At 37.6% G+C, this 17,401-nt stretch overlaps 1 protein-coding gene across 1 annotated transcript in view; it reads left to right on the forward strand.

The window, feature by feature from the left end:
- Positions 1-17,224, forward strand: part of LOC139731054 (integral membrane protein 2B-like) — a 147,608-nt gene extending 130,384 nt beyond the window's left edge. The window contains exon 6 of the mRNA XM_071641932.1: positions 17,012-17,224. Within this exon, the coding sequence (XP_071498033.1) occupies positions 17,012-17,112 (101 nt within the window). The 3' untranslated portion in view covers positions 17,113-17,224. The remainder of the gene's footprint in view (positions 1-17,011) is intronic.
- The last annotated feature ends 177 nt before the right edge of the window (positions 17,225-17,401 follow it).

The following is a 17,401-nucleotide window of genomic DNA, read 5'->3' on the forward strand; positions in this document are numbered from 1 at the left end:
AAGATTTTCGAGTGATCCCTGAGGTCACTCCAAAATGAGTGAAAATAGACATTTTCACCCAAACTTCACTCCAATTTCACTCAAAACTCACTCTTTTCTGTAATTCACTCCTTCAAGAGTGAACATTTTCACTCTTTCTTTTTTAGAGAGTTGTGCAGCATAAGAGAAATAAAATAAAGAAAAACAAGAAAGGAAGAAGAAAAGAAAGAGTCAGAGAGTGCATGTTGCAGAGGACAGACTTTAGTCAATATGAAAAGCTTTTGAAGCAATTACAATCATGATGGATATGTCAAGAGCTTCAAGAACTTTCTTAGAGTGAACCCTTGTCTGTTTCAGAAGCTTTTATATAGGAACCATGTGGTTACTTGTTCGCTAGCAGTGGCGAATCATATAAAAATGTTAGCGACACCGTATTACGACCGTTTGCGAATTCTTACGAGTGTTTTGCGAATGTTTGCGAATGTTTGCAACTGTTAGCGAAAATACAAATTCGCAAAGGTTCGCAAAGAAATTTTGAACATGTTCAAAATTTCTTTGCGACAAGAAAAACTGTTTGCGACAATAAAAACCGTTTGCGAACTTTCTTGCGAATGTTTACGAACCTTTTGCAACCGTTTACGAACCCTGGCGAATTCCCAAATTCGCTACGTTCGCAAACGTTCGCCGCTCAGTGAGATACCAGCTTTAATCAAGGAGGTACTAGGCAAGCTTGCCTATATAGTACCTCCTTGCTTTAATGAACCTACTCCGTGCATTAACTGTACTTACTAAAAAAGCGCGGTACTATCTGTATATCTCTCTTACGTATGGTGAGAGAGATATTTATATACTTACTCTCAATCCCTTAGGTTTGAGCCTTCGTCTCACCCCAACCACGCTCTCGTCCCCCCCCCCCCCCCCCCCCCCCCTCGGTTTGTTGCCCCTTAGTGATCGAGATTCTATTACACTAGTGATGCTACCTCCCACGTTTGCTGAAAATCTGTCATAGATTCGTTTAAGGAGATGCTGAAAATACATTCTTCATCATCCATCCCGCAACAACCCTTATCCCCCCCCCCCCCCCCGCCCCCATCAGGGAACCCCTGGATCCGGTATAATTAGGCATGAAAGTCTTCACAACACTAAGTTAGCTGTATCTTCTTCTTTTTCGGTTCGACAGATCAGAAAAATCCAGAGTTTAGCGAATGGGAGACTTCAACTCCCCCCCCCCCCTTATCCCCCCCCCCCCCCCACGTCAATCTTCGGCGGAGGGGGGGGGGGGCTCTTTTTAACAAATTAAGATCGTATCACCATTAAGGATGCTATCTGCCAAGTTTGGTGAAAATTCGTCATAGAGTTTTCAAGAAGATGGAGAACATTTCGAAAATCCCCCTCCTCCCCCTCACCCCACCTACCCCCGATCAGAGCACCCTGGACCCGCCATAATCAAACATGATATTTCTGTCATTAATGTCTTTATCGCACGAACTTTTTCGGTTCGACAGAAGTTAAAAACAAAAAAAAAACAATCAACAGTACAAGGACTCTGAAGGTTCAACCCCCCCCCCCCCCCCCTTCGGCGGTGGGGGTGGGGTCATTTTAACAAATTAAGATCGAATCACCATAAATATACTATCTGCCAAGTTTGGTGAAAATCCGTCATAGATTTTTACAAGACTAAGCAGAAAACGTGGAAAATCCCCCTCCTCCCCCTTACACCCCTTATCAGGGCACTCCTGGACCAGTCATAATAAAACCTGAAATTTCATTAACTAGTATCTTCATATAACATAGTTCTATTTTCTTCGGTTCGACAGAAGATTACAAATTCCAGAGTTTAGGGACCTGACGCTTCAACTCCTCCACCCCCCCCCCCCCCCGGCGGTGGGAGGGGGTAGGGCTCATTCTAACAAAATTTGATAACGATCATATCACCGTAAAGATGCTATCTGCCAAGTTTGGTGAAAATCCTTCTTGAGATTTATCAAGAAGATGCAGTAAATGTGGACAATCCCCCTCCTCTCCATCACTTCCCCCCCCCCCCCTCAAAATCGGGGCACCCCTGGATCCGCCATAATCAAACATGAGATTTCAGTCATTAATGTCTTCAAGGCACTAACTTTAAGGCACTTTATCTTTTTTGTTCGACAGAAGAAGATTTAAAAGTCCAGAGTTTAGGGACTCTGAGGCTTCAACCCCCCCCCCCCCCTTCGAACGGGGGGGGGGGTTACTTGGGGGCTAATTTCAACTTATAAAGATCATATCACCGTAATGAGGCTATCTGACAAGTTTGGTGAAAATCTGTCGTTGACTTTTCAAGAAGATACTGAAGATGTAGAAAATCCCTCTCCTCCCATCATCCCCCCCCCCCCCCCGCGATCAGGGCACCCCTGAATCCGTCATAATCAAACATGCAATTTCAGTCATTAATATCCTCATAGCACTAGTTTAGGGATTCTGAGGCTTCAATTTAAAGCCTCCTCCCTACTTATGGCCGGTGCCCTGCATCCCTGGATCTGCCATTATACTTGAACTACTGTCATCAATGTCTTTATAGAACCAACCTAGCTCATTCTTATTTGGTTAGAGAATATAAGAAGAATTTCGATAAAACCGTAGTTCTGGGACTTTGAGCCCCCCCCCCCCCCCTTCCCCCTCCCCTTTTTTCGGGAGGGGGTGGCTACTATAAGAGATGGCATTAATGCTAGTTTTTATGTGATTGAAAATACAAATTCTGAGTTTGTGTTTTGGCTCAAGGCAAGTTCGATTTCTAGACCGTTTATCATAGGTATTGTATATTTACCGTGTGAAGGTTCTCATTCTCATCATAATGATGTTTTCTGTCATATTTCTGAGGATTTGGCTAACTTTAGAAGTGATCATAATGATATTCCGATATTGTTGTTTGGAGATTTTAATTCTAGAACGGAATTATTGAGCGATTTTATTGAGCCCGATGATCTTGTTACTATTGAAGGCGTTTTTGAATTGTCATCTGAATCTGTTGTTGACAGTAAAGCTAATATTAACAAGGCTGGGATAGGGTCAGAGCGTTATAGGAAAGACCATAGCGTTAATGATAATGGTCTTAATCTAATTGAGTTGTGTAAGAACTTTGACATTAAAATAGTTAATGGTAGGTTTGGTAGTGACTTGGGGATAGGAGAATTTACATGCCAAAATGCGAAAGGCTCTAGTGTGGTTGATTATGTACTTGTTTCTTCCCTATTAATGCCGAAGATTACCGATTTCCATGTATACCCCTTAGATAAATGATTGTCTGATGCTCATGGAGCTATTTCTGTTCAACTCACTTTTGATGCTGTTCATCCAAGTGATGCACGCCATGACAGGCTTCCTCCTATGGAAAATGTTTGTTGTATTGATGATGATGGTATATATGAACCTTTGAAAATGTCATGGAAAAAAGAAGTTGAAACTGCTTATCTTAATGCTTTCGATACTGATGCAATTAATGATGTGAATAATAAGATTGCTTCTTTGGATGCTGAAGCAATTTCTCAGTGTGATATGGATGATATGGTTAATGACTTGAATAGACTGTTAATTGATCCTGCTAAGTCGATTGGGATTTGTAAGAAAGCACGTTCGGTTATTAATGTTTGTAGACGCAATACTCATTTAAGTAAAACTGATAAGCATTGGTGTGATAAAGCTTGTGAAACTCGTAGAAAGGAATATTTTAAAGAAAAGCACAGGCTGCAGAAGTTGAACTCTGTGGATGCAAAGTTAGAACTTGGGAAGTTAGCAAAAACTTACAAACGTTTTATTAGGGCAAAATCAAGGGCGTATAATAAAGAGTTTCATAAATCACTGCGAAATTTGAAAAATTCCAATCCCAAGAAATATTGGAAACTGTTAGATGATGCTTGTAAATCGCCAGAGAAGGGTAGTAACATTCCTTTAAATGCATTTATGACGCATTTTAAGAATTTGAGTACGAAACTAGAAGACTTGAATTCAGATGAAATTGATTTTGATCCTTCTGTTGTAGATCATTCCATAAATGAGGCTATCAATAAAGACTTTACCTATGAAGAGGTCATTCTTTTTATTAGAAAATTAAGGAATAATAAGGCTAGTGGGATTGATAATGTTATTAATGAACAACTGAAAAATTGCCCTGGTTCTTTCGTGAATTTGTTGGTTCGAGTTTTTAATATTGTACTTTATTCAGGAGTTGTACCCTCTGTTTGGTGTCTAGGTATGATTAAGCCCCTATACAAAAAGAAAGGTTCTGCTGATGATCCGGACAATTATAGAGGAATCACCCTTTTGAGCTGTGTTGGTAAATTGTTTACAGCATGCATTAATGCTCGGCTTTCACTTTACCTAGAGTGTGCAGGTATTTTAGGAAGCGAACAGGCTGGTTTTAGAGAAGGACATAGTACACTTGATCATATCTTTACTTTGCATGGTCTAATTGAATTGTATTTAAACCGCAGAAAAAGAATTTACTGTGCTTTTGTTGACTATAAGAAGGCCTTTGACCTTGTAAATAGGTATAGTTTATGGTCAAAATTGATATCATCAGGGATCAATGGGAAAATCATTAATGTTGTTTATGATATGTATAAGAATGCAAAATCCTGTGTAAAACTCGGTAATAACTTGTCTGAGTGTTTTGTTTGTAACATCGGTGTACGCCAAGGAGAAAATTTATCTCCCCCTTTGTTTGCACTTTATCTTAATGATTTTGAATATTTTGTTAGTAGACATTATAAAGGGCTAGATATGTGCTCCTCTGCAATAAGGGAACATTTAAGTGATGAGGATGTTGAGGTCTTTTTGCGTCTGTATGTATTATTATACGCTGATGACACTGTAACATTTGCTGAGTCTGCTGAGGAGCTCCAGTGTGCTTTATCAGCTGTTCACCAATACTGTGATTTATGGAAACTCACTGTAAACACAAGTAAAACCAAAGTGGTTATTTTTTCCAGAGGTCGTGTTCGTAAGTTTCCTCAGTTTATGTTTGGGGAAAGTTCTCTTGACGTTGTATATGATTACACTTACCTTGGGGTTATTTTTTATTATAATGGCTCTTTCAATAAAGCAATGAAAAACAGATTAATCAAGCACGTAGAGCTATGTTCCATTTGAAAAGCAAAGCCAGGAATGGCAGGAAACTATCCTTGCCAGTCGATGTGCAATGTGAGCTGTTTGATGTCCTTGTTGCTCCAATTTTACTGTATGGAAGTGAGGTTTGGGGTCATGACAATTTAGAATGTATTGAAATGTTTTATAAGAAATTTCTTAAGAGTCTTTTAGGTTTGAAGCGTGGAACAGCTAACTGTATGGCGTTTGGTTAGCTCGGGAGGGTAAGCCTGACTTACAACATTGAGAAGCGCATGGTGAACTTTTGGCTTAGATTAAATGGAAATGTAAATGGGAGATCAAAACTGTCTTGTATTGTTTATAACCTTTTACGTCAATTGCACGATAAAGAAATTTTTAGGTCTAAGTGGATAGTAAAGGTGAAAGATATTCTCGACAAATGCGGTATGTCTAATATTTGGTCTGATCGAGCCATTATCCTCAATCTAAAATGGGTTGAATCAGCCGTCAGTCTTCGTTTAAATGATATTGGTCAGCAGAACTGGTGTGCGGAAGTAAATAGAAACCGCCTTTGCACTAACTATAGGATATTTAAAGAAAGCTACATTTTTGAGAAATATTTGATTAAACTTGATTATTTGGAACTGTTAGTATTATGTAGATTTAGATGCGGAAATCACAGCTTACCTGTTAGTGAAGGACGTTATCTCCCTAATCAACAATTTAAATCCTGCACCTTGTGTAAAATGAATGATCCAGGTGACGAGTTTCATTTTTTGTTTAAATGTCCATTCTTTGAAACGGATCGCAAAGTTTTAATTAAGACCTATTATGCTCGCCGACCGAATGTCTTGAAAATGAAGCAGCTTTTTAATTCTAAGAACATAAGAGTTTTAAGGAAATTGTCAAGTTTCTGTCAGATCATAATGGCCAGATTTTGATGTCTCGTAATTAACTTAACTTTTACATTGTACATGTATATATTGATACTGCCACTGTTTGCCATTAAGTACCGATTGTCTTACTTATTCGATCGTTGTTGTTTTTTGTTAACTGTCGTTGTTTGCTTTATGAAGTTCATGATATATGTACATATATATATGCTTTTTGTATTACATCTTTATTTATGGCTTTGTTTAGCCACAAAACATTTACTTGTTTGTTATTCTTCCATGCCCCTTGGCGGGGCCGTTTAAGAATAAAATTCATTGTCATTGTCATTGTCATTGTCACTGTAATTGCCATAATCGTGCTACCTGCCACTTTTGTTGAAAATCTGTCAAGGATTTCATTAAGAAAATATAAATGGTGAAAGTTCAAGGGCAGTTTTGATATAGAGTTTATCTACTATCTTTATACACAATATCGCTAAAGTATATACTTTGCACATTTCCCGACAAAATTGAACTTTTGCCCATTTCCCGGCGTTTGCACATTTCCTGGCAAGACGTTTGCACATTTCCCGGCGTTTGCACATTTCCCGGCGAGACGTTTGCACAATTCCCGGCGTTTGCACATTTCCCGGCGTTTGCACATTTCCCGGCTCCACATCCCGTCTCACCCGTTGTCTCACGTCCAACCCGTTTTGTCCACGGTGGTCTTAAACGTGACTGCCGTGGCCGTTAGGTAGGGAACATGGTGTAAAAGCAGCATGATGAGTCTTTCTCAATACAAGAGTTGTACCGTAAAGCAGCTGCAACCTTTCATGACATTTCTTGTTGCCTTTGTCCCAAGATCACAATTTGCGTCGCCCTCCTCTGAACTAGCTCCAACACATCAATGTGTTTACTGGCATGAACAAACGAGGTTGGAACCCCATACTCAAGGGTAGGCAACACAAACAATTTGTACAGGTAAAACAACGCAAAAGAAGAGAGTCCAGGTCAAAAGCGAGGTACATAATTATATGAACCAATATGAAATCACATGCTGCACGTGATCATCCCAACTATTCTCAGATTGCTATTCTAAACAAACAGGTACTTAAAGGGATCGTATAGTTTCGGTTGAAACCTAATTTCAGGTTTCTAACATTTTTTTGGTGAGATAATGAGAAACCTCCTATGAAATTTGAGAGAGCATGCAATTCCACGAGGAATTCAACGCTTATTTGATGAAAATTGGTTTTGAAATGGCTGATATATCCAAAACCGAGCAATTCTAATAAGTGTGGGACCCACACTTTATTACGATTGCTTTGTTTTACTTTGTTTTGGGATGTTTCAGTCATTCCAAACCCGATATTCATCAAAATAAACTTTGAATTTCTCTTGAAATGGTATGTTCTGTACTCTTTCATTGGTGTTTTCTTGGTATCTCCCAAAAAGTTAAAAGCCCAATTCTCATCTCCACCAATAATGTTACATCCCTTTAACTGAATGAATATGCTCATAACATTCACATCTGACCACCCACCGGTGTATCGGATCGCAGTCCGATGAATCCGACTCGTGTTGGTCAACTTTCAGGTCAGTGTCAGACATGTCGGACGTGATCTGATGATACGAGATCGTCCTACGAAGAAACTTATGCCCCTGTCACACTTTGCCGGATAAGGCAACCGCATGGGAACCGAAGGTCGATTTTTGGCATCCGTTGATATCCGCTAAAATGCGTTTCATGTCCTTTGCCAGTGTTATTAGGTGATACGCTATCAGCGTATCACCTATTGTGATTGCCAAAATTTCTCTTTTTTTAGGTGATCCGAGAATCCTCTCGGATCACCTTCTGTATCTGTACTGATTCTTTGTTCTTCTTCTTCTTCTTCTTCTTCTTCTTCTTTATTTCTCCGCAAAAGTTGTGTAGAGATGAGCTCAGAAAGTGCATTGCCTATGAATGTCAAACTTATACCATATGTGTATCATGTCCCAAAGACGACATGTCAAGTAAAATCGTAGTGATCAGTCGACCGTGACGTCACTATGACGTCATTATATGAAAACACATTTTCAATCATATCTCATTAATGGAGTGGAATTTCTCAATGAAATTTACGTCACATAAATTTCAATTCAAGGGAATTCTACCCATATTTTCAAAATTCCTCGCATCGTAAAGACGTGCGCGTACGCGCGCGTTGAAATATTTGTATGCTCCAATCAAGCTCAAATTTTTTTTGCATACGTTTCAGACCATTTGGAGCATTTTTTGAAAAATTGAAAAAATCGGACGGACGCGTACGCGCGCGCACATATACGCACGCACAGCTCATATGCAATGAAAATTTCCCGTTTTTTCACTTTGATCGGATGTCTGAAATGTCAAGGAATATTTCTACCAAGTTTCAAGTCAATCCGACTCAAGATGACGTCATACGGGTCCGTCAAAGTTGAAATTCCGCGCGCGCGTCAATGGCGATATACAGTGCAACAATGCCAAAAAACTGCCAATTTTAAATCCAATTTTACTCGTCAGGATGGACGGTGACCCCCCATTTTTTTTACATATTCTGAAAGCTGATGAGTTGTACATGTCATTTCATGGGTTGGCAATGCTGGAAAAATGATTAAAATATATCAAATTTCTTAATAAAGTTAAAAAAGTAAATTTTCAAAATGACGTCATCAAATTTCAAGTTCATTCAAGCATATCTCACTTATTCTTTAGTTGATTTTCGTCCAAATTTCAATATGTTGTAGCTTATTAAATGGTCTTTCAGATATATAATAACAACAATTTGATTGGATGACGGCATCACCTCGTAAAAAGGGATTAAAAGTAACATTGTTAAATTTGACCAGTTTACGTGTTATCTCTATGGGAGTGCAGTTTTTCTGGAAATGAAAACTGACATGACTATCTTTATCGAGCACTAGCTCACTTATGCTTCGGTGAATTTCTCCCATATTTTAGTATGTTGTAGCTGAGACTTTGGGCTATCGTAAGTGTGCCCTTCGTTTTTTCATACGGAGTCGGCATCATGCCCAAAAACTTGGTTGAAATTAAAGCTTATCTTCCATGTATTTTCATATTCCTTTCTTTCTGCAACTTTCTTTGCAATAACTCAAGAAAAACAAGCTCTATCAGCCCAATATTTTGCACATGTTTAGTTTATGTCACGTACATTATTTCATAAAATAACAACTACTTGATCGGGTACCTTCTTGGGTATGTAAATTAGGGTCAAAGGTCAAAAATGTTTCATCCTGTATCTTGGTGAATACATGTCTTATCTTTCCCATATTTTGCATACTTAAAGACCATGTTACAAGAATCATTTCACAAAGTAACTACTTTTTGCTCAGACGCCATCTTGTCTGTGCAAAGTAGGGTCAAAGGTCATATGTACTTCTTTCTTTATCTTCATTATGACGTGTTATCTCTATGGGAGGGAATTTGTCTAGATGTGAAAATTGACATGATTGTCTTTATCGACGACTAGCTCAATTACCCTTCGGTGAATTTCTTCCAGATTTCAGTATGTTGTAGCCAATGTAATACTCTTTAAGTTTTGTTCAATCAAAGTTTTAATCGGATGATGTCTTCACCTCGTGAAAATAGATATAATGTAACCTTGTCAAATTTAACCAGTTTACGTGTTATCTCTACGGGAGGGAATTTTTCTGGAAATGAAAATTGACATGACGGTCTTTATCGAACACTAGCTCACTTACTCTTTCGTGAATTTCTCCCAGATTTTAATATGTTGTAGCTCAGACTTTGGGCTATCGCGACTATACCCTCCATTTTTTCATACGGCGCCGATATCACGTCAAAAAACTTGGTTGAAATTATACTTATCTTCGATGTATTGAGATATTTCTTTCTTTATGCCACTTTCTTTGCAATAAGTTAAAAAAACCAGCCCCTATCACGCCCATATTTTGCACATGTTTAGGTCATGTCACGTACTTTATTTCATAAAATAACAACTACTTGATCAGACACCATCTTGGGTATGTAAATTAGGGTCAAAGGTCATAAATGTTTCAACCTGTATCTTGGTGAATACATGTCCTATCTTTCCCGTATTTTCCACACGCAAAGACCATGTTACAAGAATCATTTCACAAAATAACCACTTTTTGCTCAGATGCCATCTTGGCTGCGCAAAGTTGGGTCAATGGTCAAATATACTTCATTCTGTATCTTCGTTATAGTGTATACCGAATTTGGTACCAAAGATGGCAGACCTGACTCTATTTTCTAAATGGGAATCCAAACATCACACGGCCAATGTCTCTAAACACAGATGAAACCTATATGGTCATGCCTATTGCGATCAGGACTCGAATCATCGATTAAAACAAATCGGATCACCTAATTTGTCAGTCTTGACAAATTCCAAGTCTAGTTTTATTCTTCTTTCTTTCTGCCACATTTTGTGTCGTCAATATCTCAACAATGACATTACGGAATAACATGACATTTTCAGTCAACATGTCTCATAACAATATCTAGCCACAATAAGGTTTTCATGACAGTAACATATCTATGACGTCATCTAGGCGCCATTTTGTGATTTTCGGACCTTGTCACATGATCGATCATAACTTCATAACTAGATATCATCTCTGTATCATTTTCGGTGGACACAAAGTTCAGGTCACGCTCTATCTTACATTTTAACGCTAGTTACCCAGGTCATCATTACGCGCGCGTTTGCGCGCGTCAAAATTTTAAAAGGCTCAAAACGACTTCCCAATGGGAAATCTCGAAGTTTCAGACAATTTTAAGCGTTTCAAACATTTTCTCGCGTGCGCGTCCGTCCGCGCAATTTCGCGCGCAGAGGGCGTAACTAACATGAAAATGCAATTTTTTGAATGATTTGGATTTCTGATACTTTGAGTAACAATATCCATTGATTTCCGATCGATTTTGACCTATAACAAAGGAATGCACTGGCGTCAAAGTTGAAATTCCGCGCGCGCGTCTTTCTGCAAATATAGTGAAAAAACATGTTTTTGTTTATGTCGCCATAGCTCTTTAAATCGTCCATTGACCCTATATTTCTATTGCATATTACAAAAGCATATGAATTGGAAATAACGTTTCAAGTACCAATATTGCCAGGAAAACTCATGACGTCATCATATCATCATATGAAATCAAAAAAGTGGAATTAAATTTTTTGAGGTACTCTTTCTGACATTCATTTACTCGTATCTCTATTGTTTAAGCTTAATATCACCCCAAATTCAGATATGTTTTACTTTGAACATTTGCCTTTCAAGTCCATGTCATGGTTTTGAAATTTGATGACGTCATCATACTTTAAATTGTGATTAAAGGTAAAGACGCAAAATCGGACAAGTTTACGTGTTATGTCTATGGGAGGTGATTTTTTTAAAAACCATACATTGACTTGACAACGTTTAAGCACCTTTATCTCAGATGATTTTGCTTCATTTCCTCTGAAAATTAAGTATGTTGTAGCTGTGACAATAAGCTGCAGTAATCATGCATTTTATTCTTTGAAATCTCCTCATCAGGTTGACAATTTTGCAATTTAAAACTGAAAATGAGAATGGAATGCGGACGAAACGATTCCTGATTCATCTTTCGCGTACATAAGTTTACGTTCCTCTAATTTTCTCGTCGAGACGTATGGCCGAGTGGTTAGAGGTGTCGTCACAGAAACGTGAGGTTGGCACACGTACGGGTTCGAACCTCACAAGAGCACGAAAGAAAATAATAATTTTCTTTTTACTTTTTTTCTTCAATGGAGTACTACACCTTCGTCCATGTAGAAGTCACGTTCGCATGTAAACACACCTATACGCACACACTCACACAGTATCCCTTTGTTTATCGTTGGAGACTGCATTGCTTCGACTGCTGCAAAATATTGCAGGTCTGGGCTTTTCAAGCTGATCATGGTATATTGTAACATAATGAAATTTGTTCATATCAATTCAGTAACACAATGTAGTCGTGGTTACTTTGTGCTGATTTTATACATGTAAGAAGCTATACATTGTAAAAAAGGTATTTGAATTGTTCCTTTAAGTCAGTCTTCTGTATTGATGATTATTTGTCAATTAGTGGTTTTTGTGGAGTTTCAGATAATGATAAAAAGTATGTATGATAAGTGCAGCGATACTTTCTACAGTTAGTTCAAAGTTGTGTTACAGAGGTTTGATACATACATTTAGCATTGTGTTTGTGTGTACACGTGTGTATACAGGTTGGCCATATGGCACATTCTAGACAATAAATCTTAATTAATTAGCAAACGCGATCAGCTATGGAACTGAATATGGTACTAATGTATGATGTTCATAATTCTCATTAAACTGTGACGAGTTTAAAGAGATAGCTTAACTGTGTGTAAAAATAAAGCAATAATAAGGAAATTTTAAGGGAATTTGATAACCATGCCTATAATAATTTCATACAGGTACTAATAGCTGCCTCATATTCGTGTGATTGATCGTCATGTCAATAGCAAACTGACAACGTACGATTTATATATTATACATTAAACAACTGTCTTTCAAATCCATATCGATGTTTTCTAGTTTGATGACGTCATCATACTTTAAGTTGTGATAAAAGTAAAGACACAAAATCGGACAAGTTTACGTGTTATGTCTATGGGAGGTGATTTTTTTTAAAACCATGCATTGACTTGACAACGTTTAAGCACCTCTATCTCAGCTGATTTTGCTTCATTTCCTCTGAAACTTTAGTATGTTGTAGCTGAGACAATAAGCTGCAGTAATCATGCATTTTATTCTTTGAAATCTCCTCATCAGGTTGACAATTTTGCAATTTAAAACTGAAAATGAGAATGGAATGCGGACGAAACGATTCCTGATTCATCTTTCGCGTACATAAGTTTACGTTCCTCTAATTTCTCGTCGAGACGTATGGCCGAGTGGTTAGAGGTGTCGTCACAGAAACGTGAGGTTGGCACACGTACGGGTTCGAACCTCACAAGAGCACGAAAGAAAATAATAATTTTCTTTTTACTTTTTTTCTTCAATGGAGTACTACACCTTCGTCCATGTAGAAGTCACGTTCGCATGTAAACACACCTATACGCACACACTCACACAGTATCCCTTTGTTTATCGTTGGAGACTGCATTGCTTCGACTGCTGCAAAATATTGCAGGTCTGGGCTTTTCAAGCTGATCATGGTATATTGTAACATAATGAAATTTGTTCATATCAATTCAGTAACACAATGTAGTCGTGGTTACTTTGTGCTGATTTTATACATGTAAGAAGCTATACATTGTAAAAAAAGGTATTTGAATTGTTCCTTTAAGTCAGTCTTCTGTATTGATGATTATTTGTCAATTAGTGGTTTTTGTGGAGTTTCAGATAATGATAAAAAGTATGTATGATAAGTGCAGCGATACTTTCTACAGTTAGTTCAAAGTTGTGTTACAGAGGTTTGATACATACATTTAGCATTGTGTTTGTGTGTCCACGTGTGTATACAGGTTGGCCATATGGCACATTCTAGACAATAAATCTTAATTAATTAGCAAACGCGATCAGCTATGGAACTGAATATGGTACTAATGTATGATGTTCATGATTCTCATTAAACTGTGACGAGTTTAAAGAGATAGCTTAACTGTGTGTAAAAATAACGCAATAATAAGGAAATTTTAAGGGAATTTGATAACCATGCCTATAATAATTTCATACAGGTACTAATAGCTGCCTCATATTCGTGTGATTGATCGTCATGTCAATAGCAAACTAACAACGTACGATTTATATATTATACATTAAACAACTGTCTTTCAAATCCATATCGATGTTTTCTAGTTTGATGACGTCATCATACTTTAAGTTGTGATAAAAGTAAAGACACAAAATCGGATAAGTTTACGTGTTATGTCTATGGGAGGTGATTTTTTTAAAAACCATGCATTGACTTGACAACGTTTAAGCACCTCTATCTCAGCTGATTTTGCTTCATTTCCTCTGAAACTTTAGTATGTTGTAGCTGAGACAATAAGCTGCAGTAATCATGCATTTTATTCTTTGAAATCTCCTCATCAGATTGACAATTTTGCAGTTTAAAACTGAAAATGAAAATGGAATGTGGACAAAACGATTCCTCATGTATCTTTCACATACATAAGTTTACGTTCCCCATATTTTCTCGTCGAGACGTATGGCCGAGTGGCTAAAGGCGACGTCTCAGAGACGTAAGGTTGCGGGTTGGAACCCCACAAGATCACGAAACAAAATACTTAGCTATTTTACTTTTTTTTCTTCAATTTTGTATTACATATTCGTCCATGTAGAAATCACGTACGTATATAAACGCACCTATACACACACACAGACACACACACACACGCCATATCCCTCTTTTTTGTGTGTTGGAGACCACATTGCTTCGACTGCAGCACAATTTTGCAGGTTGACTTTGTCAAACCGATCATAGTATGTAATGACGACGACTGAGGTGTTGTACTTTGAACAATTGTCTTTCAAGACGATGTCATTGTTTTGTAATTTGATGACGTCATTACACTGAAAATTGTGATTAAAGGCAAGGTATCAAAATCAGCCGATTATAGGTTTTATGTCTGCGGGACGTATTTTTCCCAAGTTGCCAGAAATGGCATAGCGACCTCAGTCGTTACAAGGCCGCTTTTCCGTCTAGCAATGCAATAGATGTTCACACGGCCACGTTGGTTGAGTGGGCATTGACTTTCCCCCTGTTATATCTATACATTGTTTTTTTTTTTTGTCTTACCATTTCCGTGGATGACCCGTGGCCGAGTGGTTACAGAAACGGTTTCGCATGTACGCTCAATATAACTTCAAGGTGCCTATATCACATTCTTTTCTTTGTCGATCACAGATGACTGTCATCTTATGACCACAAGCGTATCACCTAACTCGTCCTCAATGTGACGAGTTTTCATGTCTCGTTAATGTTTGTTAATGTTACAATTCAAGCTTGTTACATAGCGCCACCTCGTGGTGACTGTATGGTTCTTCTCTGCATCACACTGCTGGCTATCTGGTCTGAAGCTGTGTTCTATTAAATGCCTCTAAGGTGACTGTTTACTTGGAAACCCGATTTGTGTCTGCTTCTCATTTACGTGGTGGCAGCTCTGGAAACGTTACCTACTCCTGAGGATTTGTTTTCACCTGCACAAGCAGACGTTAAGCTTGCTGAGCTCCAAATCGGCCAACGATCCAGAGTTGGTGTAAGTTCCTTGTTTTTCTCTTACATTACGGTCCCACCTATATTGCCAAAGTTACTTGTCGGACATGACCAGTAAAAAAAAAATAGCATTGGCGGGGTCAACAAGTTGTCATTCTTGCATAAGCGTTTTTCCATGTAACAACAAGAACAAACAAATTTAACACAATAAAAACATGAATTAGGTTGTAAAAATAAACCTTTTATCTCTATAGTATCTTTGAAGCCCAAAAGATCAATAAAGGCTGACAATAATGGAAGAAAATGAAGTATCTTCTGTCAAATCGAAATTCAAATGAAATACAAGAGGAAGCAATATTAACAAAAATTGATAGGAATTTGAATTATTTCCCAAATTAGGAAAAATGTAAATAACATTTGGTTCTTTAATTTGTCTCATGAACTCTTCAATTACTAACTTAAAGAATGAAATAAAAATATTCTGTTTATTTAATCATCATTGTGTCCTTACTCAGCAAGTCATTTTAAGTTTGAGTTGACAAAAAATTCTTATTCCCCCTTTAGTTTCCCACTTTGACTTTGTTTCAGGTTTTAAAGAGAAAAGGAGTAAGAAAGCCTATGCTTGCTTATTTAATTCTTCTCTTTCATTTAGTTAAACTGGTGTTTTGTTATCATTGTCATCTCGAAGGGCATTTACAAATGAAGGAGAACATGTCAATTTTAGTAATTTTTACTTGTGTGCCTTGGAGGACAAAAATGAATGTGTTCACTAATGTGTGAAATATCCCTTTATGTTGACCTACATAATTTTTGTATTAGGTCAATAGCCGTGCATCACAAAACAAACAAAAAGTCGCACCCTTGATTTTACATAATGACTCAAAACAGGTGAAAAGGGTCACCTGAGGCAATCTTGAGTTTTTCATATTTTCTGAAAGAGCTATCTTTCTTCTACATTATTCTTTAGTTTGGGATCATACGTAAATGGGAAAGTGTGTTTACAGCGATTTCTTTACAACCCCTTTCTTTTGGGGGGTGGAGAGTAGAATGATCAGGTTTGTATTAGAGGTCCCCTTTCATTTCTTGAAATCCTTTTGACACTCTTCACTTTCAGGTCTAATACAATTCCGTTGTAACTTTAAAAAGGAGAATGCTACTGCTTTGAAATTTGGCAATAATCATGGACAGAATGTGTTAATAGAAGATGCTAAAATTCAGCTTAATCTGCTAATCCCTTCATTGTTGTTACTCCAGTGGTTGACATCCTGTGTTTTGTCCCTTTCATCCCACACCTAGCGCAGCTTGGTGAAAGATTAGGCGCTTGAATAGACCCTTGTACGACTGTACTTCCGAGCTTCTTTTCTCTGTTCAAACTTTTCCAGAGTGTGGGCTTTCTCTCTGATATTTATATAGGTTAGGAGAATCCATTTGAGTTGAGTTATACATCATTTTAAAGCTTAGAGTCTGCTCTTTCAGAATATGCCCTTAACTAAAAATTCATGTTTGGCGACTTTTTGTTGGTCTTGTGGTGCAGGGTCACATATGATACATTGATTTTCATTGAAATCTTCTTGGAAAAATATGAACTTGAAAAAGTGTTTCTTTTTTTATTTTTTAAGTTGAGTGTATAATGTACCACCTTGGGTGATGTTTCTAGATATCAAAAAAGATTTTTTTTCCTCTAGAAAAAAAAATATATATTTAGAAAATGAATATTATATTGCAAAAGAGGTCATAGTTTTCTTATTTCTGTTGCAGTTTTTCCAAGGGAAAAAAGGTAATTTACTCACCCTAATAGGCTATTAAAGCAAATATTCATGTAGTAAACCACATCATGACCTTTGACCATTACCTTTCTTTGTCACAGGTACCATTGCCAAGAGAAGCGTCAGCAGTGACTCAAATGAGAAGAAAGCCTTTAAGTTCTTCAACTCCAGGAAGTTGGTCAAGGTGTACCTTGTGGAGTAAAATGTTATCCAGTTGCAATGATTTAGTTTGCAAATGTTGCAAATGTCTCTGAAGTACATATCCAATGTACGTTGAGTATAAAAAGGAAAAAGGAAGGAAAGGCAGTGCTTAAGGTTGTATTAAAATACAATATATGCAATGCACAGCACAATCACCCTTGCACAGCTGATACGTATCATCTCTCATGATTTGTTTTTTTTCTTCAGTGACAGGGCTATACAATGAAAGCCTGTGATTACATCATGATGCTAGCATGTGGTTAAGATTGGTAAGACAAAATGTAATTTGT

Source organism: Diadema antillarum, unplaced genomic scaffold, assembly GCF_040938485.1.
Source record: "Diadema antillarum isolate AM-2024a unplaced genomic scaffold, OU_Dant_1.0 seq00000354_RagTag, whole genome shotgun sequence".
Classification (NCBI taxonomy): Eukaryota; Metazoa; Echinodermata; class Echinoidea; order Diadematoida; family Diadematidae; genus Diadema; species Diadema antillarum.